Source organism: Nycticebus coucang, chromosome 8 (genome assembly GCF_027406575.1).
Source record: "Nycticebus coucang isolate mNycCou1 chromosome 8, mNycCou1.pri, whole genome shotgun sequence".
In the NCBI taxonomy this organism is placed as follows: Eukaryota; Metazoa; Chordata; class Mammalia; order Primates; family Lorisidae; genus Nycticebus; species Nycticebus coucang.
This window is the reverse complement of record NC_069787.1, coordinates 93,649,215-93,674,748: the sequence shown is the minus strand read 5'-3', so window position 1 is coordinate 93,674,748 and position 25,534 is coordinate 93,649,215. Positions and strand designations below refer to the sequence as shown.

General features: G+C 50.8%; 2 protein-coding genes across 10 annotated transcripts in view; both read left to right on the top strand.

Moving 5' to 3' along the window:
• IP6K2 (inositol hexakisphosphate kinase 2) overlaps nt 1–3,488 on the top strand; it is a 32,247-nt gene extending 28,759 nt beyond the window's left edge. For all 7 annotated transcript variants that reach the window (XM_053599119.1, XM_053599117.1, XM_053599123.1 and 4 more), the window contains 2 exons: nt 2,081–2,256; nt 2,720–3,488. In XM_053599119.1, the coding sequence (XP_053455094.1) occupies nt 2,081–2,256; nt 2,720–3,220 (677 nt within the window). In that variant the 3' untranslated portion in view covers nt 3,221–3,488. The remainder of the gene's footprint in view (nt 1–2,080; nt 2,257–2,719) is intronic.
• Nucleotides 3,489–5,537: 2,049 nt separating this feature from the next.
• On the top strand, nt 5,538–17,073 carry NCKIPSD (NCK interacting protein with SH3 domain). 3 transcript variants are annotated; one of them, XM_053599091.1, is made up of 13 exons: nt 5,538–5,821; nt 8,417–8,526; nt 8,676–8,874; nt 9,337–9,424; nt 9,692–10,161; nt 11,201–11,371; nt 11,536–11,622; nt 11,708–11,846; nt 11,965–12,045; nt 12,238–12,366; nt 12,455–12,547; nt 12,687–12,859; nt 16,177–17,073. In XM_053599091.1, exons 1-13 carry the CDS (start codon nt 5,651–5,653, stop codon nt 16,378–16,380), a joined length of 2,115 nt encoding a protein of 704 aa, XP_053455066.1. In that variant the 5' UTR covers nt 5,538–5,650; the 3' UTR covers nt 16,381–17,073. The 3 variants fall into 3 exon arrangements, with proteins under 3 accessions (XP_053455066.1, XP_053455067.1, XP_053455068.1); XM_053599092.1 differs by having other exon boundaries at nt 5,565–5,821; nt 16,237–17,073; XM_053599093.1 differs by having other exon boundaries at nt 5,697–5,821; nt 8,735–8,874.
• The last annotated feature ends 8,461 nt before the right edge of the window (nt 17,074–25,534 follow it).

Sequence of the window (25,534 nt, the reverse complement as noted above, 5' to 3'; positions counted from 1 at the left end):
CCAGGGCTGACGGGTTCAAACCCGGCCTGGGCCTGCTAAACAACATTGACAACAAAAAAATAGCCCGTCATTGCAGCGGGTGCCTGAGTCCCAGCTATTTGGGAGGCTGAGGCAAGAGAATCACTTCAAAACAAGAGTTTGAGGTTGCTGTGAGCTGTGATGCCATTGTACTCTACCAAGGATGACATAGTAAGACTCTGTCAAAAAATATATATATATTTACAATCATTGCAATTGAATTTTATTTAATTTTCATGCAACATAAAATATTTTATATGTATATGTTTATCTGAAAAGTACAGAAACCATTACTGGCTTTTAGGCTGTAAAATAGCCATGCACTGGTTCCTTTTAATGGGAAATGATGAGATAACAGTGCGCTTTAGGGGCACTTGTTACTCCTGGCCACTGTTACTAAACCCTTTCAGTGCATACTGCTAAGAAATGGACATTTATCTTTTTATTTACTTACTTATTTATTTATTTTTATTTTTATTTTTTGTTGGGGCACAGTCTCACTTTACTGCCCTCGGTAGAGTGCCATGACGTCACAGAACTCACAGCAACCTCTAGCTCTTGGACTTAGGCGATTCTCCTGCCTCAGCCTACCGAGCAGCTGGGACTATAGGTGCCCACTGCAACGCCCGGCTATTTTTTTGTTGGTTTGGCTGGGGCTGGGTTTGAACCCACCACCCTCCATGTATGGGGCCAGCCCCCCACTCACTGAGCCATAGGCATCGCCCTATTTATTTTTTGAGACAGAGTCTCAGTTTGTCAGCCCTGGTAGAGTGCCATGGCGTCATAGCTCACAACAACCTCAGAGTCCTGGGCTCAAGTGATTCTCTTGTCTCAGCCTTCCAAGAAGCTGGGACTATAGGTGCCCGCCACAGCGCCTGGCTATTTTTTAGAGACAGGGTTTCATTCTGTCTTAGTCTGGTCTCGAGCTCGCGAGCTCAGGTGATCCGCCTGCCTTGGCCTCCCAGAGTGCTGGGATTACAGGCATGAGTCACTGCACCTAGCCTATCTTATTTATTTATTTGCAATTTTTGGCCGGGGCTGGGTTTGAACCCTCCATCTCCGGCATATGGGGCCAGCACCCTACTCCTTTGAGCCACAGGCACCCCCCCATCTTATTTATTTTTGAGAATGGGTCTCACTTTGTCACCTAGGCTGGTAGTGTAATCAAAGCAGATTTGAGGACTGTTTTGCTTTTCTATGGTGTCAGATATTGCAAAAAAGTATGCATAGATTTTGTGTGTGTGTGTGTTAGTGTTTATGTATTTAATGTGTGGTCCAAGATAACTCTTTATCTTCTGGTGTGCAGTAGAAAAATAAAAAGGTTGGACACCCTTTCCTGCTGCTTCAGCTTTCTGAGTAGCTGACACTACAGATGTGTACTAGCACACTTGGCTAATTTTTATTTTTTTGCAGTTTTTGGCCTCGGCCAGGTATATGTACCTCCGGTATATGGGGTTGGCACCCTACTCCTTTGAGCCACAGGTGCCGCCCACACTTGGCTAATTTTAAATGCTTTGTAGGGACATGGTCTCAGTATGTTGCCTGGGCTGGTCTTAAACACTTGGCCTCAGGCAATCCTCCTGCCTCAGCCTCCCAAAGTGTTGGAATTACAGGCATGAGCCACTGCATCTGGTTGATAAACATTTAAAGAAAAAAGTATTTTCATGAGTTTATCCTGATATTTCCAATTCACATTTAAGGCTATAGGATTTACTGATCGTACTTGATGTTTAGTTTGTAACTGAGAATTTTCTATTGTTGAACATTGGACCTACATCTACCTGAGTTCAGGAAGTAGAGTGATGTGCCCAACACTGGGAGAGCCTGGGCCCTGTTGAATGAAAATGAAGGCTGCTGTCATTCCAGTTCCCTGACAAAGTATAGGTGCCTCTTAGCTCTCTAGTTGGCTCTGAGCTCCCTGCGTGGGAGATGGAGAGGAATAATGGAGTCTGCCACGGGCTCAGGCTTCTCTGGGTTACTATGTCCAGGCACTGTCTCCTGGGAGTGCCAAGGCCCCATGCAGTAGCACTTCCTCTTGGGAGTATTGTTCTTAACAACTCAGAATTTATCTTACTGGAGAATCTGACTTCCCGCTATGAGGTGCCTTGTGTCCTTGACCTCAAGATGGGCACACGCCAACATGGTGACGATGCTTCAGAGGAGAAGGCAGCCAACCAGATCCGAAAATGTCAGCAGAGCACATCTGCGGTCATTGGCGTGCGTGTGTGCGGCATGCAGGTGAGGGGTGTGCTAATGCTTGGCAGAGGCTGTTTAGAGCATCCAGTGACTGCCATTTCCCTGCCCTGGCATGGTCCTCTTTGCTTAGAAGAGTCCATATTTGACACTACATGAATCTGTTGCTTTCTGGTTACAAAGATGGCATGCATGTCTGGGTGAACCCCTCTGAGGTTGACCTGGCTGGCTAAGACCAGAGTCTGTGCATAGGAGTAGAGAGGAAGGCAAAAGGGTTAGGTTTTCTCCATGGACCCAGATGCTGAGCAGGGGTGTGGGGCGCACCACCAAACCCAGATTGGATGGCTGCCTTCCAGGTAGGGACTGATCAGAGAGGACAATGGCTCATGTATGACCAGTATACTTGATAAGTTAAAGGATCTGATCTGGCTTGTCACATTGCATCACCCCCTGATGTGCAGGCTTGAGGTGGCTCTCAGCTCCTGACCTGCTGGTCTCTTTCCCACAGGTATACCAGGCGGCCAGTGGACAGCTCATGTTCATGAATAAGTACCATGGGCGAAAGCTGTCAGTGCAGGGCTTCAAGGAGGCACTTTTCCAGTTTTTCCACAATGGGCGCTACCTGCGCCGTGAACTCCTGAGCCCTGTGCTCAAGAAGCTGGCTGAGCTCAAAACTGTGTTAGAGCGACAGGAGTCCTACCGCTTCTACTCAAGCTCTCTGCTAGTCATCTATGATGGCAAGGAACGGCCTGAAGTGGCCCTGGACTCAGATGCTGAGGACTTGGAAGACCTTTCAGAGGAGTCAGCAGATGAGTCTGCTGGTGCCTATGCCTTCAAGCCCATTGGTGCCAGCTCAGTAGATGTGCGCATGATTGACTTTGCGCACACCACCTGTAGGCTGTATGGTGAGGACACTGTGGTACACGAGGGCCAAGATGCTGGCTATATCTTTGGGCTTCAGAGCCTGATAGACATTGTCACAGAGATAAGTGAGGAGAGTGGGGAGTGAGCTTGCTGTCTCTTCCAGTACCTGAGAGACTCTGTGTCCCAGGCACAGCTGTGCTGCGTCAGGGAGGAGGTCAGTATGGCCAGTTGTTGGCCCCTGCAGCCTGGAGCTGATGTGCAGTGGCCTCTGTGAGCCCCAGCCTGAGCCAGCCCCAGCTGCACTTCGAATCTTTATTTATTTTAACTATTTCTTCAACATTCCATGTTTGATGATGCAAATACCTCTTTCTTCCTTGAGTGTATATGTTCTAATATAAATCTTGTTTATTGTACACAGTGCTGCTGTCATTCTTTCAGGGACACACAACCCCCGCTCCTAACCTTCAAAAGCCTCAGTACATGCTCTGATTTCCTCTCAGGCCCACAATATTCTCCTGGCCACTGCTCCCACCCCGTGGATCAATCCTACAGTCATCACAGCCTCTTGGCTTGCTCCTCAATCCCCCAACCTAGCACCCTGAGATAACCCAAAAAGGATCCTCCCACCCCCAATACACATACCTTAGGGTCCTTCTGGGATCTGTATTGGCCAAGTGCCTAGCACCTCCATTCAAAAACTATACACAGGTTTTCCCATGGCCCTGTTCGATGAAACTTTGGGTTCAGCTTTTTTTTTTGGTAGAGACAGAGTCTCACTGTACCACCCTCGGGTAGAGTGCCGTGGCGTCACACGGCTCACAGCAACCTCTAACTCTTGGGCTTACGCGATTCTCTTGCCTCAGCCTCCCAAGCAGCTGGGACTACAAGCACCCACCACAACGCCCAGCTATTTTTTGTTGCAGTTTGGCCGGGGCTGGGTTTGAACCCGCCACCCTCGGCATATGGGACCGGCGCCCTACTCACTGAGCCACAGGCGCCGCCCTGGTTTCAGTTTTTGATCCCTCTTGTGGCCCAGCAGCTAGTTGGCTGAACATTTTGATGTCAGATGTCCTGGGGCCAATACTATAGCTTCAAGTAGCTGCTAAATTCAGGCCTATTAGTATCCCTGGGCTCTGTGGTAAATGGCTCAGGTGGTAGAGGGAGAGGGCTGAATGAAAAGGAATATTCTGGTAGAGGGCTGAATGAAAGGGAATATTCTAAAGACACCACCTGTTGTGATTCCTACCTAGCCCTAGGCCACTACAATTTTATACTCAGCCTTCATGGAAGTCCCAGCCAGCACATCTGAGAACTACTGTAGCTGTGTGCCAGGAGGTCTTTCTGGGAGGAAGAGTGGCTAAGGAAGGTCTTGAACTGTAGGGCCAGACCTGGTGTAGAGAAAGTCAGGTCTGGATGTTCAGATTCTAGCAACTACCCCTCCCCTGAACCTCCCAGTACCTACCTCCTCCCCAAGGCCCACTGGGCCTATGTGTTTATGGCTAAAAACTGGTCAACTGCATACACTGGCCTAGTTGTAATCATAGCCCTTGCTCCCTGGGCTCAGGGTTCCTGTGGAGAGTGTGTGGCTCTGTGACCCTCCCTCCCAGGTCCTCTTCCCTGGGCGCCCCCAAGACACTACAAGAGATTTCAAAATCTGGTGGTCTGGACTAACTGGAAAGTTGGGTGTGTCAAACATGCTCTTAAGGCCACTTGGTAACCTACTCCCTACCCTCTGCCAGCCTGTATGCTCTCAGAAAGGGGCATCAGAAATAATTAACACAGCAAGATGATAGCGACCGATGGGATGGGAGTTTGACAACCTTTTGCAAACATCCAAGACAGGGATAAACAGCCAAGGCTGAGGAGAGGGAAAGGGTGAGTGTGGGGAGCAAATAAGGTGCGACTTCAGACAAGGAAATCCGCTGTGCTGGTTTCTGTTTCCTATTGCTTCCCCTACACTCCGACCCTGCCTGGCCACACACACTTGCACATTGGCTACCACTGGCACAGTACAGGGCAGGAACTTACTGGTGTTGTGGGCCCTAGACCACTCCAAGGAAATTTGGCCCCTGCAGGGGCTTTCAAGTGTCAGATTAGCGGGATCCAACAATGAGACCGCCCTCTCGGTCACCATCCTTATTAGTAGGTTGGGACCCACTCCCACGGAGAACCGGTGGCGTACCGGCTACGAGCGCGGTGCACCTTCCTCGGCAGGCAGAACTCGCAGCACTCGCACCCGCAGCACTGGAACTTCAGCGGGGAAAGGAAGTGGAGGGCCGGGCAGGGTAAGCTGAGGCTGGAGTAAAGGGTCCGAGTCGGAGAGAGAAGTCCGAGCCAGAGCGGCGATTGACTCTCCAGGACCGCCCCTCAGCGTCTCTAGGGTCCGCGACACCGGGCGCGGCGCCGCTTGCGTGGGCCGACAGGCTCCGGGGCGGGGCTTCGGCGGGAGTGCGCGCGCAGGCGTGGTGTGTTACGGGGCGGGGCGAGCGTCTTGCGGAGTTACCGGCCTGTTGTCCAGGCTCCGCAGACCCTGCTGCCTGTTTTGCACCCCCCCGGCCCGGCCCAGCCCAGCTTCATGTACCGCGCGCTGTACGCGTTCCGCTCGGCGGAGCCCAACGCCCTGGCATTCGCTGCGGGCGAGACCTTCCTGGTGCTGGAGCGCAGCAGTGCGCACTGGTGGCTGGCGGCGCGAGCGCGCAGTGGAGAGACCGGCTACGTGCCTCCCGCCTACCTGTGCCGCCTGCAGGTGAGTGTGCCCCTTCCCACCTGGCCTCCGTAGCCCTTGGCACTAGACGCCTTCACAAGCCCACACAGCAAACCCAAGGACCCCAGACTCCCAGGGACTCGAAGCCGTGACCTCTGACAAACAGGAAATTTGAGAGCCTGACCCTGAGTCCCCAGCCTGGTGATGACTGAGACCCCGGGAGCATCCCGCACAAAGGCCCAGTTGGCCCTTTACAGCTAACTCTAGATCTATCAAAAGACGAACTCTGGACTCCTTGGGACTCAGACCCTTGAGTATTAAAACCTCCATTTGAATAGAATTTAAGAGTATACTGAGACTCCAGTACTGAATTCTGGCCAGTTACCCAAATCCTTGAGACCCCTTAATATGTCCCTTCCCTGTATTCCTAGGATCTCATATTCTTGCCTCTCTCTACCCCCGACCCTCCCCCCCCCACCCCCCTGCATCTCCCAGTTGAAGCCACTGCCTCCACCACCGAGACCTTGGCCACCTTGGACACCACCTATTTCCTTAAACATCCTCTAGGTTCTTAACCCCCAACTTGGACTCTGGAGCCATAGATATCCCCATCCCCTAAGTGACACCCAAGCCCTGGGACCTTAGTGTCATTCACTATCCTGTACTCAGCCATCCTCTTAAGCTCTTCCTAAGATTGCTTCAACCCTATTTGAACCAAAGACTCCAGCCCCTACTGACACTCCCTGGCACTGCTCCCTCTACTCTTCAGGCCTCAGGCCCTGACTTCTCAGACTGACTTCCTCTTACTTCCTTTGCAAGCTGGGGGAGCTCTACCTCTCCTTGTCCTGAGCCTGAAATGGGGGCTACTCCCACTATGAAAAAGTGAGTCCTCCTCATGGCTTCCTCTGGTCTAACCATGGCCCTGTTTTCCTCTAGTGGAGGCTGCAGTGCCAGTTCCTGTTTCTCTGAGAGCAGCCCTACTGGAGTAGGGGCTGGGGTGTGGTGTCTCCAGCTGGTCTATTGTGAGCAGGGTGGAAAGGAGGGCCTAGGGCTGCCTGGCCTGTGCCAGACACCCCATCCCATCTTTATCCCCAGCCTTTAGGAAACATCATGGTTCCAGCCTGGTTTAGGACAAAAATAACAAGATAAATTTGGACATGTCATCTGGTCTTAGCAAAGGGAATGGGTCCTGGGCCCTAGGGGTGTCCTCACTGATTCTCCGCCTCATTGCATCCAGGAGTGTTGGAATAAGAGTGGGGGGCACTAAACACCAGGACTGCTGGGCCTGAGGTGAGGGTGTCAGACCCTGCCTCTTTAGGAATGGGGTCTCATAGAAGGCCTTTGAGAAGAGTCCTGTCTTTTTCCCCTACTGGACATAGGTCATAGGCCTGTGGGTCCCCTACTCTAGCCAGGACCAATGAGACAGGATATTTAGGTAGGCCAGAGAGGCTACCGTCTTTTCTGTCACTATGTCTCAGTTTTTTTCTGTGTTTGTCTCTCGGTTTCCCTGACTGCATATTTCTGTGTCATTCTGACATTCCACCTGTGTGTGTGTTTTTTCTTCTTCCGACTCTTTCCCACTGTATCTCTAGCTTTCCGTTTCTTTCTATATTATCTCCCTCTGCCTGCCTCCCCATTCCTCTCTGAGCTTCTCTCTCTATGTCTTTCTCACTCTGTGTGTATGAGTGTATCATTCTCTTTCTTTCCTCCTCTCTTGTCTCCTTTCTCCTGCACTCTGGCACACTCCATATCACTTGGGCTTTACTGTCTGTGCCTACCTGTCTGTCTCCCATCAGGAAAGCTTCTCAAACTCACACCAGAGTGAGTTCACCTCAGCTCTGAGGAGCCTATGTCAACTTATGGACCATGTATGCCAGGAGAGGATTGGGGTGCCTGGTCTCACAACTGCTACCCCACACCCCCACCCTGTGCCAGACAGGCAGGATATATTGGACTCCTGGGTTGTTGGGCATAACCCAGGACGTGGGGCAGGGAGCAGATCCCTCTCTCATATTCATCCTTTGGCACAAACACAAAACTGCTTTCCAGGGCAGGTCTGGGAGCTTACTGGGACACCTTGGGCGCATGAGAGCCAGCAGCAGGAGTGGAGAGGAAAGGTTCCTTTAGCCTGTTCTTAGTTTCCAGACGTTAGGAACAGGGATGTTCTTGAGTATGACCTTGATTTTGTGAACGATCAACAAGATCCAGAGTGATTTTTTAAGGATTCCAGACATTGGAGGTATCCTGCTTGGCATATCAACCTGGGCCTTGAACCAAGACTAGAGATAGACTAGATGTGTGGTTCTGGCCCCAAACTGGGGATCCCTGGGCTTTGTTTTTGTTTTAGTCCCTTGGTTTTCAGAAACATCTTAGCCAAGAGCCTCCCTGTGGGATAAATTTCTGAATGGAGCCTCAATGTGTAAAGTGGCAGCATGGTGGCCACCCTGTGCTGTAACTCGCTGAGTAATGCAGCTTGAAACCCCATTCCATATTCTAGTTCAACTTTCTGTGCTCATGTCTAGCATTCTAGGCTTTAGCTTTAGTGATTCTCTGCCTTGAGTTCCACCTTGGGCTAGGTCTGGACTAAGCTTACTAAGTTGTCCCCCAGGTCTAATTGTGCCCCCTGCCTCTCTCCAGGGCCTGGAACAGGATGTCCTCCAGGCCATTGACCGAGCCATCGAGGCCGTGCACAATACAGCTATGCGGGATGGTGGCAAGTACAGCCTGGAACAACGTGGAGTCCTCCAGTGAGTGTGGTGGGAAATGGAATAGGGTCCTTCAGTGAGTGCTAGAGATGTACAGAGGGCAAGGGGGAGATGGGGATGTGAGGTCCCAGCGTGAGGACTTTGGGAGCTATGAAATATATCCCCCAGTAGTCTCCTTGTCCTTCCATCAGGAAGCTAATCCACCACCGAAAAGAGACCCTGTCTCACAGAGGTCCCTCATGTGCTGCAGCTATGACCTCATCCACCAGTGACCACCATCTGGATTCTGCTTCTGCCAGGCAGCCCAATGGGGTGTGTCGATCTGGGTTTGAGCGGCAGCACAGCCTGCCCACTTCTGAGCATCTTGGGGCAGATGGAGGCCTCTACCAGGTACATGGTGAGGGCACCATGGAGAAGAAAGATGGGTAAAGTTTCAAGGTTTCATCCAGGCCATGTGTGGTGGTTCACACCTATAATCCTAGCACTTTGGGAGGCCAAAGCAAGAGGATTGCTTGAGCTCAGGAGTTCAAGACTAGACTGAGCAGCACAGCAGGACCCCCATCTCTACGAAAAATAGAAAAAATAGCCAGGTGTGGTGGTGCGTAATTGTAGTCCCAGCTACACTGGAGGCCGAGACAAGAGGATCTTTTGAGCCTAAGAGTTTGGCCCCAAGCAACAGACCAAGACCCTGTCTCAAAAAAAAAGGGGAGGAGGGCTTCCAAGTGGAGTGAAAGGTTCCACTTGGAGAATGATGCATCCCAGAGCAATATCCCTGCCTGTGCTCAGGACCCCTGCCAGGCTGCCACCCCAGATGGCCACCTGTCCTCCCAGATCCTATTTCTGTCTTCTCAGATCCCACTACAGCCTTGCCGGGCAGCACCTGCCACACCTCCTCCACCTGTGAAATGCCGAGACCCAGAGGCCCTGGCCTTGGGGAGGGGTAAGAAGGAGGGGTTGAAGGATTGAGATGGGGGCATATACTGTGACTGGAATGGTGGTTCTGCCCATGTCAGGGAGATGGTGGCTCTAGGCTTGGTGAGAAGACAGGGCCCTGAGTTGGGTCAGTTGAGGGCTCTGGGCTTAGAGGAGAGACAAAGCTGAGCAAAGGAACTGGGCCCTCCCTGTATTTGAGGACAAGGGCACTGGGCTGGGAGGGGTGGAGGGCTCTAGGGGCTACCCCAGCACAGCATCTACTCTTTGCTCACAGGCAGCCGCAACACCATGTCCAGTGGCTCCTCAATTAACAGTACCTCCCTGGACACGTTCTGTACCAACTCCAGTCCATCTGAGCTGGGCTCCAGCTGTTCGCCCACACCCCCACCTGTGCCCCGCCGGGGCACCCACACCACCGTATCCCAAGCCCAGCCCCCTCCCTTCAAGGCACCAGTCCCTGAACCCCCCACAGAGGAAGTGGCAGTTGGCACAGCCTCAGCCCCTGATGACCTGGAGGCCTTGGATGCACTGAGCCTGGGGACCACAGAGGAAAAGGCAGTGGTTGAGACAGCTGTGCCAAGGACCATTGGGGCAGAGCTGATGGAACTTGTGCGAAGAAACACCGGCCTGAGCCATGAGTTATGCCGTGTGGCTATCGGAGTTGTGGTGGGTCACATCCAGGCCTCTGTGCCAGCCAGCGCACCTATCATGGAACAGGTCCTCCTCTTACTGGTAGAGGGCAAGGTGAGGGTGGGCAACACATCTGGGAGCCTCCCCACCCTTGGGCCACCCTGCTAACCTCACCCTGTTCTCACCCTCACACATTTGTCCAGTCTATATGTGACAGGTATTTGTTAAGCTCATTCATTTTGCTGGTGGTTAATCCTTGAAGGAGAAAGGGCGGAGTAGAGTTCCAGCAGAGGCACAGCCTGAACAAGGGCCATGAGGCAGGACTTAATTTGTCTTATTGGGCCAAGCAGAGCAAGGCAGGCTTGGCTGGAACGTAGGGAACGTGAGGGCAGGTGGTATGGGAGAAGGTAAGACCAGATATGAGTGGCCAAGAGTTTTTTCTGGCTACAGAGAAGGAGTAGACGCAGTGCATGGGTGAGGGCAGTGCCCTGCTGACCTTAGCAGTGGAGAGGCATGCGTGCTTGGAGAATTGTGATGGAGGCCTAAGGGCTAACTTGGACAAGAGGGAATGGGGTGTGTGGGCTTCATAGGATGGATGGGTAGGGTCCTTTGCCAAGGTTGGGGCAGCCCTGGTCAGGAGCAGAATTAGGTTGGCAGTGAGCCCATCTATATGATGAGGGCCAGATGGGCCAAAGGTCCCTGTTAGAGCTCCATGGTCCCGTACTGCAATTCTGGTTAAGCATGGGGGGATGACAATGGGTTGATGGGCTTGTCTCTGCTGGGCATGGCAGCGAGTGCCTGGTCAGCTGGGTTCAAGGAAAATAGGGGAATAGGTGGGAAGATGACAGGCCTGGTACCACTTTGTGTGAAATGAGAAAGTGAGGTCTTGGAGTCACATTCAGGCAGTGATAGCGTTCCTCATGGGTAGTTTATCCAGATCTGGGATGATAGGCAAGTTGTTGGAAAAGACCCCACAGATGTGTATCATGTGGAGTCCTATCCCAGGAGGTCATGAAGACTGGAGCTGAGCCCCCTATTCACCATGGGCCATGTAGGACTTGAGTTCACAGAGGCCACAAGTGGACTCTTGGGGACTTCCTGGAGATAGTGAGGGCAGGGAGTGTGCTGAGCCGTGCTTCACCTCTTCCCCCAGGACCTGAGCACAGCCCTGCCCTCAGGGCAGGTCTGCCATGACCAGCAGAGGCTGGAGGTGATTTTTGCAGACCTGGCTCGGCGGAAGGATGATGCCCAGCAGCGCAGTTGGGCCCTGTATGAGGACGAGGACGTCATCCGCTGCTACCTGGAGGAGCTACTGCATATCCTGGTGCGGGGAAGGGGCCCATATGCATCCCCTAACATGTGGAATGGTGACTCCCACCCTGCATCTTCCCTCCTTGATGCTTAGGAGTCCCCCCTGCACACATGCAGCCTGGCTTTCTCCTATGTGGCTGCACACTGGGTGTCTCTCACATTTCTTCTTTCCTACAGACTGATGCAGACCCTGAAGTTTGCAAGAAAATGTGCAAGAGAAATGAATTTGAGTCTGTCCTGGCCTTGGTGGCCTATTACCAAATGGTGTGTGCAAGTGGAGGGGAGAGGGCATGGAGGACTGGGGGAGGGTTGGGGGTCGCGGCACTAAGCACACAGGGTCCCCTGCCAGGAGCACCGAGCATCACTTCGGCTGCTGCTCCTCAAGTGCTTCGGTGCCATGTGTAGCCTGGATGCAGCCATTATTTCCATACTCGTGTCATCTGTGCTGCCAGTGGAGCTGGCCAGGGATATGCAGACGGACACACAGGGTGAGGCGGGTAGTGGGGTGGGGGGGGTGGAGCTTCCTGCCATCTAGAGGGGTTCTCACCATATACTGGAGTTTTCTGCCATTTTCAGGGACTCTGACTGCCTGCTTTGTCCCCCTAGACCACCAGAAACTCTGTTACTCTGCCCTCGTCCTGGCCATGGTCTTCTCCATGGGGGAGGCAGTGCCCTACGCACACTATGGTAAGAAATGCATCTCATGGACTAGCTGACCACAGGTCTTGGAGCCAAGGCTCATGGCCTGAGGGCCTGGGGACCTGCTGACTACACAGCCTGGCAGGGATAGGGTATCCCCAAGGCTTACAGAAAGCCAAGAAGGCTAAATGATGTGGGGCAGAGGGGACTGGTGCAGACTTCTGTGTGCCTCTCTCCCAGAACACCTGGGCACACCCTTTGCTCAATTCCTGCTGAGCATTGTTGAGGATGGGCTGCCCTTGGATACCACAGAGCAGCTGCCAGACCTCTGCGTGAACCTGCTTCTGGCTCTCAACTTGCACCTGCCAGGTGGGAGTGGGGCCCAGCCAGGAGGTGGCTAACTAAACAGGGGCCTCTCTAGGCTCAGCACCTTGTTTAAACTCATGTCTTTCCTCAGCCCCTGATCAGAATGTCATCATGGCTGCTCTGAGCAAATATACCAATGTCAAGATCTTCTCTGAGAAGCTGCTGTTGCTCCTGAACAGAGGGGGTGAGGGTACAGGAATCGGTGCGGGTACCACTTCAATGCTCTGTGACTCAATGATCCCCTGAAATCACTCCTGCAACTCCCTGGGGTGACTCTGGGACCCCTGTAAGGACTGCCCTGACCCATGACCCCTGCCTCCTAGATGACCCTGTGCGCATCTTCAAACACGAGCCACAGCCACCACACTCTATCCTCAAGTTCCTGCAGGATGTGTTTGGCAGCCCCACCACAGCTGCCATCTTCTACCACACAGACATGATGGCGCTCATTGACATCACTGTGCGGCACATCGCGGACCTGTCCCCTGGAGACAAGGTGCCTGGAGGTGGCTGCAGCAGGGATGGTTGCCGTGTGGAACCTAAAACAAAATGGGAAGACTTGGCAGTGGAGATGAGGGGACAGGGCCTCTGTTTAAACCAGCTATGTATGTGAGGCCATTTAGAAACCATAGCAGGTGTGCCAAGACCCAAAGGAGCCAGCCATGAGGGGATCTGGAGATGGAGTATCTGGAGAGAGCTGGAGTGGAGGGAGTGATGGAAGAAGAGGAAAGGGGTGGGGTAGAGCTTACATGAAGCCTTGGAGGCTACGACGGGAGGTTTCAGTCCCTCTCAGAGGAGGGAGAAGTGTTCTGATTAGCATCCCAAATGGAATTGAGACCGTGAAAGAGTAGAAGCCGTCCAAGGAGGAGCAAACAACCTCACAGGTCCAGGTGGCATGGATGGGGTGGGGAGAGGCTGTAGTTGTGGTAAAAAGAGGTCAGCCTCAGAGTGTGTTGAAAGTGCATTTGGCAGGGCTTGTTGCTAGATTTATCTTGACTGAGGTGGATGAAGTGCTGATTGCTGAACAGGGGAAAGATTGGGAGAAGAACTTCTCGGGAAATAGTAGTTATGTTTTGAATGTGATAAAATTGAAGTGCTAGTCAACCAGGTCCTGGGAGCATCAAGGAGATAATGGGGAGTTGGGACTAGAGACATTTTGGAGCTGTCTATTCAGATATGAGGGGAAGCCTGTGACAGTGTGATTGCCTAGGAGATAAGATGGATGGACACGTCAGCAGGAAGCTCAGGCTGGCATAGCTGAGTTAAACGGAGAAACCCAGGAGAACCAGGAGCAGGTGCTCCAAAGCTGTGTATTTGGAAGAGGAAGGAGGTCAGCCATCTCCACACTGTTAGGAGTCTGAGTTAAGATTAGAGCTGAGATGTGGCGTCCATAGCTCAGTGGGTAGGGCACCGGCCACATACACCGAGGCTGGTGGGTTCAAATCTGGCCCAGGCCAGCTAAAACAGCAGTGACAACTGCAACAACAACAAAAATAGCCTGGTGTTGTGGCAGGCACCTGTAGTCCCAGCTATTTGGTAGGCTGAGGCAAGAGAATCACTTGCGCCCAAGAGTTTGAGGTTGCTGTGAGCTGTGATGCCACAGAACTCCGCCCAGGGCAACAGCTTGAGACTCTGTCTCAAAAAAAAAAGATTAGAGCTGAGGACTGGCCATTGGATTTGTCACACAGAGGTCAGTGGGGACTGAAAAGCAGTGTCCATGGGGTGGAGGGAAGAGAGTCTGAATGGAAAGTTTGAGAGAATTTGAAATTATTGGAGAGTGGGAATGAGAGGGGAATTGGAAGCAGTAAATGGAGACAACACGTGAGAATTTTCTGTGACCAGGAGCAGAAAAATGGGGTGGGGTTCACTGAAGCAAGATGATGTGGGCTCAGGGAGAGCGTTTTACAGGTGGGAGGTGCTGGTGCATATGCTGAGCTGGAGGGAATGGTCTAGTCGGCACAGAGAAATGGATGATGTGTTGGGAACAGTGGCCACTGCTGGATTCAAGTAAGTGAGGTGGGGTGGGGTGGGGGAGTCCAGGCCCACATGGACAGGAGCCAGGACAGTTCATTCAGGTGGGAACAGGTGGGATGTAGGTACTGAGCAAGGCAGACATATTTCTGAAAGATTACTTCTGTTTTGTCAGCACAAGACTAGCTGACCAGGCACCTTAGGTTTAGAAGACAGAGAGGAAGTGGGTAATGGCACTTTAAGAGTGAAGAAGGCAGGCTCAGTGCCTGTAACTCAATAAGTAGGGTGCTGGCCAAATACACGAGGCTGGCGGGTTCGAGCTTGGCCCAGGCCTGCTAAACACAATAACTGCAACCAAAAAAATTGCCGGGCATTGTGGCAGGGTGCCTGTAGTCCCAGCTACTCGGGAGGCTGAGGCAAGAGAATTGCTTAAGCCCATGAGTTTGAGGTTGCTGTGAGCTGTGACACCACGGGCACTCTACTGAGGGTGACATAGTAAGACTGTCTCAAAAAAAAAGTGATCAAGGCAGAGAAGAGGAGTGGGAGTCCTCACGGTGCTACGTGTACATCTGTGGCTTGTGGTGAACGAAGTCCAGACCTATATATGGCTCTATACTCATCTACTGCCTAGACACTGCCCTGTGATGTCCAGGCTTGGGGTTGATTGGTTGATTATGTATGTATGTATTTTGAGACAGAGTCTCACTCTGTAGCCCTGGGTAGAATGCTGTGGTATCATCATAGCTCACAGCAGCTCAAACTCAAGCCTCAAGCCTCAAACTCTTAGGCTTGAGGAATCCTTTTGCCTAAACTCCTAAGTAGCTGGAACTACAAGTGCCTGCCTACCACGCCTGGCTAGTATTTCTATTTTTAGTATAGCTGGGGTCTCTAGAGCTCTTGCTCAGGCAGGTCTCAAACTCCTGAGCTCAAGCAATCCACCTGCCTTGGCCTCCCAGAGTGTTAGAATTACAGGCATGAGCCACCTCATCCAGCCCAGGCCTGGGTGATACTGCCTAGAGGTGATTTGGGTATTGATTGCTCTAATTAAAGGTAGAGAAATGAGAGACAAAGAAAAACTGCTGCGGCTATGTCACTGGATTGGGGGGTCTCTGAGGATGAAGAGCTTAGCTATTAAGTCATAGGGGCTGCTGGGACTGCTTCAGCCAGAGGTGCTGAAAGTAAGGGTTGGAGGAGAGGGTGCTGGAGATAGATTTAGACATGTGTAGAAGATGAGATAGCCAGGTCTTAGAGATGGCTGGAACATGAGGTGTAAGGAAGAGAGGAATCAAAGAGGCATCTGCGTTTCAGGCCTGTGCTTTTGGATTGACAGCAGTGCCCTTTATGAAGCTAAAGAACACAAGAAAGCTTTCAACTTTGGAAGGATGGGTAAAGTCATGAGTTTGACAGTGGAGATATGTGGGTTTGAGATGTGTAGGAGATGACAAACAGCCAGTGGATAGTCTCACCTGGAGCTCACAGGAGAGGTCTAGGCAAGAGGTATGAGTGTGGGTCACTATTTGAAGCCGTGGGTGTGAACAAGATCTTCCAGAGCAAGAGAGGATAGGGTGAGACACAGAGGGCCTCTGGCAGACACATGGGCAGGTCATGTTCTGGGACTGTCTGTGGCTGAAATAAATTCATTCATTCACGTGTTTATTCAGCAACTATTGAAGACCAGTTCTGTACCAGGTACATTCTGGATGCTGAGGATGCATCCCTGATATTCAAGTGTGATGAGCTGATCCACAGCTCTGGGGTCCATGGGCAATAGTGGCCTGTCCCTGTCTGGTGGTGGTTGCAGTGCCTCCCTGGGGTCCCTGAGCTGGCTTACTCTTTCCACAGCTGCGCATGGAGTACCTCTCCCTGATGCATGCTGTGGTTCGTTCCACACCCTATCTACAGCACCGTCACCGGCTACCTGACCTACAAGCCACACTGCGACGCATCCTCACTGAAGAAGAGGCCTCGTCCCAGTGCCAGATGGACCACATGATTGTTCGAGAGATGTGCAAAGAATTCCCTGTGCTAGGGGAGGCCCCCAGCTAGCACCTTCCTTTCCTCCTTTCCCTGCAGCCCCAGTCAGGGTGCAGGGTACTGGGGGTCTTGGCTCTAAGAAGGTTTTGCACTGACAATGAGGGGATAGGGTGGAGGAAGGGACCTGAGCAGGGCCCCCACCTGAAATGGAGCTTATGAAAGGGGCCAAGTATAGGATTGGGGATCATGGTCTAGGAGCTCTACCGGGGCAGGGAGAATATGTAAGCTTAAGTCCCTGCATCCCCCATAGGCTGCCTCTTCAGCATGCTCCCCCTTCATCCCATTACCTACATGCACACTTGGAGTCCTGCTGCTGCTCCAGGTGGGACCACAGCCCCCATAGCCACCTCACCTGGTTTGTGTCCTGGGCCTCAGCAAGCCATGTCCTTGGGGTGAGGGAGGCATCTCCCACCAGCTCCGTTTTTTGCCTTAGCTTTGCAGTGAGTGCTACTCATGTGCTCACCCACCCTTACAGTGGTCGCTGACCTTCACTCCCACCCCCAGGGGCCTTGGCCAAGTTGCTGCTTTGACAGCAGAATCTTGGAGACAGGCCATCCATCTTGGCGCCTCACAGAACAGGATGGTGGCACTAAGAAAGCCAACGACAGAATCTACTTTCTCTGTAAAAATGTAGACTGAAAAGCCATGTGTATTTTCCTATGTGCTTCAGCTTTCCTTTGGAAATAAATCAGAGGCATCTGGAAACAGGTTTCCCTATATGATCCAGCGGGGTGTTGAGAGAGGATGAGTAGGAGTGCGAGGTCCAGGATCCCATTACTGTAGCTTGTGCTGACCTCTCCAGCTGAGGAGGTGATGGGCCCCAACAAACCTGGCCTTCAAGGTCCTTTGAGCACTGTTCCATCGTTTCTTCCCTGAGTTCCCACTTCTCCTGGGCCCCAGCCACAGCCCAGTGCTCCCCATGGTACACTTGTAGAATGTCTGTATTTCTACGCTTTACTTACATCTATCGAAGCCCCATCTAGCATCCTTCATTGCTGTTATCAAATGAAGTAGGCCCTATCCCCAGCCCTGGCCTCCCTCAACACTTGGACTCTGTCCAGCCATATTTTCCTTCCTCATTTGTCCTTGGAGCCAGCAAGATCCTCTCATTTTGTAACCTCTGCAGAGATCTGGTTAATCATGGTAGGGCAAAAAGAGTGTCTTAACAAGCATGGGTTGGGTTTATGCTACTGTTTTAAAGGAGTTAGGGGCCAGTTTGACAGAAACTTCATCCTCATTTTGGGAGGAGAGTCTGGAACCCACTACATGCAGCAGTCAGAACTGGGTTTTATCGTTTTGTTTTTCTGTTTTTTTTTTTTTTGTTGTTGTTGTTGTTTTTGAGACTGAAGTCTTGGTGTATTGCCCAGGCTGGTCTTGAACTCTTTTTTTTTTTTTTTTTTTTTTTTTTGCAGTGTTTTTTGGCTGGGGCTGGGTTTGAACCCACCACCTCCGATATATGGGGCCGGTGCCCTACTCCTTTGAGCCACAGGTGCCGCCCTGGTCTTGAACTCTTAGCTCAAGTGATCCTCCTGGCTCAGCCTCCCAAGCAGCTGGGAAGCTGGGAATACAAGCACATGTCTCTGTCCCCCAGCTTAAAAGTGGATTTCATCATTTCCCATCTTTTTACCCCAAACTCCTCATTCATCAGATGATTCCACACATTTGAAATCTTTGACAGTGTGGCTTCTGGTTATGACTTTTTTTTTTTTTTAAGAGACAGAGTTTCACTTTATTGCCCTCAGTCAAGTACCATGGTGTCACAGCTCACAGCAACCTCTGGCTCTTGGGCTTAGGGGATTCTCTTGCCTCAGCCTCCCGAATAGCTGGGACTATAGGCACCTGCCACAATGCCTGGCTATTTTTTGTTGTTGTTGCAGTTTGGCCAGGGCCGGGTTCGAACCTGCCACCCTCAGTATATGGGGCTGGCGCCCTACTCATTGAGCCACAGGCACCACCCGGTTATGACTTTTTTTATTCTCATTGGTGTGCTGAAGGCAGGGGCTGTTATTCTCCCAACAAGAATATAATACAGCAAGCAGCGCAGAGAGGGCAGGGCTAGTAGGGAGTGTATGTTTTTTGACGTTTATGTAAATCAATCAGACAGTATAAATTCTGTGCCTGGCTTCTTTCATTCACCATTAATTATTTTGTTATGTGTCTTTTTTTTTTTTTCTTTTGAGACAAGAGTCTCACTATGTTGCCCTCAGTAGAGTGCTATGACAGCCCACAGCAACCCCAAACTCTTGGGCTTAAGTAATTCTCTTGCCTCAGCTTCCCAAGTAGCTCGGACCACAGGCGCTTGCCACAACACCAGGCTATTTTTTGTTGTGGTTGTCATTTAGCTGGCCTGGGCCAGGTTCAAACCCGCCACCCTCAGTGTATGTGGCTAGCGCCTTAACCACTGTGCTATCGGCACTGAGCCTATGTGTTTTGTTTTTTTTTTAGATGGTCTCTGTTGTCCTGGGGTAGACTCATAGCTCACAGCAACCTCAATCTCTTGGGCTCAAGCAATCCTCTTGTCTCAGTCTCCCCAGTAGCTCAGACTACAGGCTCTTGCCACAACACTTGGCTAGTTTTTCTATTTTTAGTAGAGCTGGGGGTCTCACTCTTGCTCAGGCTGGTCTCGAACTCCTGGAGCTCAGATGATAGACCTGCCACAGCTTCCCAGAGAGTTAGGATTACAGGCATGAGCCACCAGACTCAGCTTCACCATTAAGAGTCAAGTATGTCATAGTATGTGGTTGCTTTTTATTCATTCCCATTGCTGTGTGGAATTTACTCTCATTTGTCCAGCCACTATTAACCTTTCAGCTGTTTCCAATTTTTCTCTATTACAAATAGTGCTGCCAGGAACATGATTGCCCTTGTCTTCTTGTTGCTTATATACATTATTTTTTAGGGAGAGATATATTTCCAAGAGTAGAATTGCAGGGACATAGGCAGATATCATATCTTTCCCCAAAGAATTGGTTATTGTCTTTTTATTTTAGTGTTCTGGTCCTATTCGTTAATCTGCATTTCCCTGATGACTAAAGAAGTTGAGCACCTTTCATTAGTTTACTGGGTATTTGAATATTCTTTTTCGTGAAGTGCCTATTCATTATATTTCTTGCCCACTTATCTATTGGTTTGTCTTTTTTTTTTTTTTTTTTTAGACAGAGGCTCACTTTGTCACCCCTGGTAGAGTGGCCTGATGTCATAGCTCACAACAACCTCTAACTCCTGGGCTCAAGCAATTCTCTTGCCTCAGTCTCCAAGTAGCTGGGACTACAGGCACCCGCCATAACACCCAGCTATTTTTATTGTTTTTTTTGTTTGTTTGTTTTTGCCCCCTGTGGAGTGCTATGGCATCACAGCTCACAGCAACCTCAACGCCTGGCTATTTTTTATTGTTGTCATTGTTTAGCAAGCCTGGGCTGAGTTTGAACCTGCCAGCCGCAGTGCATATGGCTGGTGATCTAACCACTGAGCTATGGGCGCTGAGCCACTGGCTATTTTTAGAGATGGGAGTCTCCCTCTAGCTGGTCTCAAACTCATGAGCTTAAGTGATCCGCCCACCTTAGCCTCCCAAAGTGCTGGGATTACAGGCATGAGCCACCATGCCCAGCCAATTGGTTTGTCTTTTATTGATTTGTAGTATCTTTTTTTTTTTTTTTTCACAGTTTCACTTTGTTGCCCTCGGTAGAGTGCCGTGGCGTCAAAGCTCACAGCAATCTCCAGCTCTTAGTCTTAGCTCTTACCTCAGCCTCCTGAGTAGCTGGGACTACAGACACCTGCCACAGCACCCGGCTATTTTTTTGTTGCAATTTGGCCGGGGCTTGCTTTGAACCCACCACCCTCGGTATATGGGGCCGGCGCCCTACTCTCTGAGCCACAGGAACCACCCGATTTATAGTATGTTTCAAGATGTGAATCCTTGGGTTTTATATCTTTTTCTCACTTTCTTCTCTTAAGAGATAGCGTCTCACTCTGTCACCCAGACTGGAGTGCAATGTCCTGATCATAGGTCACTGTAACCTTAAATTCCTGGGTTTAAGCAATCCTCCTGCTTCAGCCTCCTGAGTAGCTGGGACTACAGGTGTGCACCATTAGGCCTGGCTAATTTTGAATTTTTTTTTTTAGAGATATGCTCTTGTGAAATTACCCCAGCTGGTGTTAAACTCCTGGTCCTCAAGTGGTCCTCTAACCTCAGCTTCTCAAGGTGCTGGGATGATAGGGGTGAGCCAGCTTCTTTTCCCACTTTTAAATGTTATCTTCTTCTTTTTTTTTTTTGAAACAGTCTCATTCTGTTGCCCTGGGTAGAGTGCCATGGTGTCATCATAGCTCACAGCAACCTCAAACTCCTGGGCCCAAGTGATTCTCTTGCCTCAGTCTCCTGAATAGCTGGCTGGGACTACAGGTGCCTGCCACCATGCCTGGCTAGTTTTTCTCTTTTTAGTAGAGACAGGATCTCACTCTTGCTCAGGTTGGTCTCAAACTCCTGAGCTCAAGCAATCCATCCGCCTTGGCATCCCAGAGCCAGAGTACTAGGATTTTAGGCATGTGCCACTGTGCCTGGCCCTAAATGTTACCTTTCATTTATTTTTATTATTATTATCATCATTATTTTTGGATACAGAACCTCAAGCTGTCGCCCTGGGTAGAGTGTCGTGGCATCACAGCTCACAGCAACCTCCAACTCCTGGGCTCAAGCAATTCTGCCTGCCTCCCAAGTAGCTGGGACCACGGTGCCCGCCACAACACCCGGCTATTTTTCAGTTGCAGCCGTCATTGTTGTTTGGTGGGCCCGGGCTGGATTTGAACCTAGCTCAGGTGTATGTGGCTGGTCCTTAGCCACTTGAGCCACAGGCGCCAAGCCAATGTTACCTTTTAATGAGAGGATGTTCTTAATTGGAATGTAATACATTTTATCAATATTTTCCATTATGTTAATATATTTTATGTCCTGTCAAAAAATCTTTGCTTGGGGCGGTGCCTGTGGCTCAAAGGGATAGGGCGCCAGTCCCATATGCTGGAGGTGGTGGGTTCAAACCCAGCCTCGGCCAAAAACCACATACAAAAATAATCTTTGCTTGAAGTCATCTTTAAGGTCTTTTCCTGTGTTCTCATCTAGAAGCTGTATATGATGTCTTTCATATCTAGATGTCAATTTATATGGAATTGATTTTGCTGGTAGAATGAAGTATTTAATATTTTCTAAGTGGATATCCACCTGATCCAGCACCATTTATTGAAAAACCCATCCTTTCCTTTCCTCATGTTGGCTCCAAAGAGCTACCCATATCAAAATTCAAGTTTTCATGTATCTTTAGGCCTATCTCCAGATTTTGTTCCATTAGTCGGCTTCTTCCTGTGCCAGCACCATACAATTTTGTTTTCCATAGTCTTTTGAATCTTGATATCAAATAGAGAAAGTTTGCTCCAAGACTTTCTTGGGCATTCTTGCCCTCATACATTTTAGAATCTAGTTTGTCAGTATACACACACACACCCACACACACACACACAATCTACTGGGGTTTTGATTGAAGTGGTATTGAATTCATATATTAAGATGCAAAGAATTAGCACTTTTACGATATTGAATCTTCCAATCTTTAAACAATTGTTAACTATTTCTTTCAATAACGTTTCACAAGTTTTTTTGTGTGTGTAAAGTCTATGCACATCTTTTATTAGATTTATTCCTTAGCATTTGATAGCACTTGATGCTATTGTCAATGGCATTGTTAAAAAAATTTATTTTCTGGGCAGCGCCTGTGGCTCAAAGAAGTAGGGCGCCGGCCCCATATGCTGGAGGTGGCGGGTTCAAACCCAGACCAGGCCAAAACTGCAAAAAAAAAGAAAAGAAAAATTTATTTTCTGATGCTGATAAGTAGAAATAACAACTAATATTTATTTGAGACAGGGTTTCACTTTGTTACCCAGGCTAGAATGCAGTGATCTAATCATAGCTCACTACAGCCTCAAGTGATTCTCCTACTTTAGCCTCCCAAAGTACTGAGATTACAGGCATGAGCTATAATGCCTTAACAACTTTCTATCATTTTTCTTCCCTTACTGCACGGAATAGGCCCTCCCATATAATACTAAGCCTCGTGGTCATGAATGTAAAATAAGACCAATTAGCATGGTTGTGTATTTTTCTCCAGCAATGTTCTGCTGCTCCAAAAACAAAGAATATTGGGCGGCGCCTGTGGCTCAGTGAGTAGGGTGCCGACCCCATATGCCAAGGGTAGCGGGTTCAAACCCAGCCCTGGCCAAACTGCAACCAAAAAATAGCTGGGCGTTGTGGTGGGCGCCTGTAGTCCCAGCTGCTCTGGAGGCTGAGGCAGGAGAATTGCGTAGGCCCAGGAGCTGGAGGTTGCTCTGAGCTGTGTGACCTCATGGCACTCTACCCGAGGGTGGTACAGTGAGACTCTGTCTCTAAAAAAAAAAAAAAACAAAGAATACACAAATAGTCTATTTTAAGTGGGTTATATTTTTAGCCCAAAGAGTTTAAGGAGAACAGAGCGGGGGAGTTGTTATATCATTAGATTTTTTTTTTGAGACAGTCTTATTTTATCACCCTCGGTAGAGTGTCATAGCATCAAAGCTCACAGCAACCTCAAACTCTTGGGCTCAAGCAATCCTCTTGCCTCAGCCTCCTGAATGGGATGCCCGCCACAATGTCTAGCTATTTTTAGAGATAGGATCTCGCTCTAGTTCAGGCTGGTCTTGAACTCCTGAGCTCAAACCACCTGCCTCAGCCTCCCAGAGTGCTAGGATTATATAATTAGATTCTATAGAGCTAATGGTAAGGGTCAAGGAGCTGAGGAAGTGATGGACTAGAGATCTTGGTGAGATCAAACAATTGTTGGATAATTGAGCTGCCCAGGTTGGCCAGGTTTTCTGGCCTACTCTCCTGGGGAGGTACAAGAAAGTGTAGAAGGGGGCAAGTTCAGGGTGGGGAGGAAAAAGCAGGAGAAGGAGAGGGTTTGAGAAGTGTAATAAGCTGAGAAGTACCACACCTTTACCCTCTGGTCTTTTGATCTTCTCTACATCTGTCCCATAGCAGCCTCAAATCTAGGTCTCTGAGCCCTGGGTGGACCCTCTACCTGAGAGCTAATGAGAAGAGAAAGAGGATGAACCATGTAGGGGTCTGACTATTTTCTTAGCAATCAGGAGAAAGGCTCATCTTGGAGGTGGAGGAACTATCATCAAAGGCTGGTTTTTGTCTTCATAGGGAGTGCTTTTGGAACTGTTACTGGGGGTGGGGGTATAGAGGTACATGCAGATGGGAAGAGAGGTATCCATAGAACGAAGTCACAAAGGGAGGACAACAGTGGAGGCATCAGATCATTAACATAACTCAGGTGCCTTCTCTGGAACCCCAACATTCCCCTTTCCCGCTCCCCCATCCCTTCTTCTTTGGCATAAGGTTTTTTTGCCCCTGACTCGCTAGATTGTGGACCTGGAGAGCAGTCGTTCTGTCAAAACCACGTCCAGGGGCTCGCTTCACCAGCCCCTGCACCAACTGGCCCCAATTCAACCGAGTTACGCCCTAAGCGCCTCTACAGGTCCTCCACCCCATGCATAAACCCATAGGAATCCAGACCACATATCTGGCGCAGGGCTCTGATTCTGGAGAGATCTTCACATTTTGTAACGCCCCGGAGGGCACAACTGGCCCACCAGCCAGTTGTCTGTAGCCACGTGAGGCGCTCGGGAGGTGGAAAGCGCAGGAGCCCTGCCTCTAGGAAGCCGAGAAGTCTAGGAGCGAGAGAATGCGCCGTCTGATTGGTTGGTGGTGATGTCATAGGTACAGTTAGGGGAGGACCGGAGGCCTTGGCCTAGAGTTCCTCGCCTCTTTGAAGCAGTATCTTCCAGTTCGGGGGAACCGCACCCAGTGGAGAGTTCTGGGGGTTCTGGCCCTGACCTCCGTATCCATGCCTGGCACTGCAGCCTGCCATCGATGCCGCCTTTACAGGCTGGTCCATATAGTGCCACCTGGGTTTTCTCTCCAGGCTAGCTTGGAACCCGCGGAGTCCCCTCTCTTCGTACAATGAGTCTGTCGTGAGGGGAGGGACCTTGCATTGTGCCAATAGAAACAATGACTCTCTGATTGGAATCCTCTACGTTTGTCCCTCGTCCTAGCTTGTCTTCTGTGACGTCTATTGCGACAAGAACACGCATTGGCCAGCTGAAACCGCCGCGTGCCTGGAGTTGCACCGCGTGGGGACAACTGGACTGAACTAAGAGGCGGCGGGAGGACTGAGCTTCTGGCAGTCCCTTCAGGAAGTTAAGGGATGCGGTCCTGGCAAGTGAGGGGCGGGGATCAGAGGAAGCTGGTTCTGCAACGCCAGGCTTCACGTGGCACCACAGAGCACTCGGGACCCATGACTTGGAGAGGGACTGTAGCCTTCAGTGGAGGAGCCCCGAGCCCAAAAGATTGCTGGGGGATGGCAAGGCGGGGAAAAATTTGGTCTTTCTTCCGTCCTCAAGAGAGTCATCTTCTGTCCCCGATCCACAAGAGCGGTACAAACAAGCAGATGGTCGCGACATTTTTCCTAAAACTCACTGATCGTTTAAAGCTATTCGGGCTGCTGGCTTCCAGGCCTCTGTTTCGGCCATTGTCCCCCGCTCCAGGATTCCACACGGTACCCCATCTCAGAGCGATGAGAACGCTCCTGGGCTCTAAATTTTCAGACCAAAATTCGGGACAGGGTTCGGAACAGTGTTCCGAAGCAATAGAAAGGCTGGGAGACGGAGCTCAGACAGCGCCCTAGAAGGAGGGAGGCATGTGAGGGCGGTGGCAGAGAGCGGGGAGGGCGGACCCAACCACGGTGATGTTCACTACCGTGAACAGCACTTGTGTCCTTAATAAAGATGGCGGCAACAGCTTCGATCGTCAGATCTGCCATGCGCGACGGGTTGTACCACAGGCTTTGGGGCGTCGGGGCATTCGGGAGCCATGTTGGAGCGGCGGGAGGCGGCAGCAGCTTCGGGAATGCTGTGGTGGGGGCTGCAGAAGCCGGGGCTACACGCCAAAGAGGCTCTGGCCGCAGAGTAGATGGTGCCCAGAGGGCGGCGGCGGCGCGGAGCGACAGGCCGAGGGGCGGGGAGCTGGGGCGGCGGCGGGGGCCGGGGAGGGGGCCCGAGCAGCAGGGCCGGCCCAAGGCTCGAA

Excerpts from the sequence above, each read along its gene's own strand:
- NCKIPSD (XM_053599091.1), top strand. The coding sequence starts at position 5,651 with ATGTACCGCGCGCTGTACGCGTTCCGCTCGGCGGAGCCCAACGCCCTG. Across the intron at positions 9,425-9,691 it reads GGCCCTGGCCTTGGGGAGGG|GCAGCCGCAACACCATGTCC; the intron begins GTAAGAAGGAGG and ends CTTTGCTCACAG. Across the intron at positions 12,367-12,454 it reads TCTCAACTTGCACCTGCCAG|CCCCTGATCAGAATGTCATC; the intron begins GTGGGAGTGGGG and ends GTCTTTCCTCAG.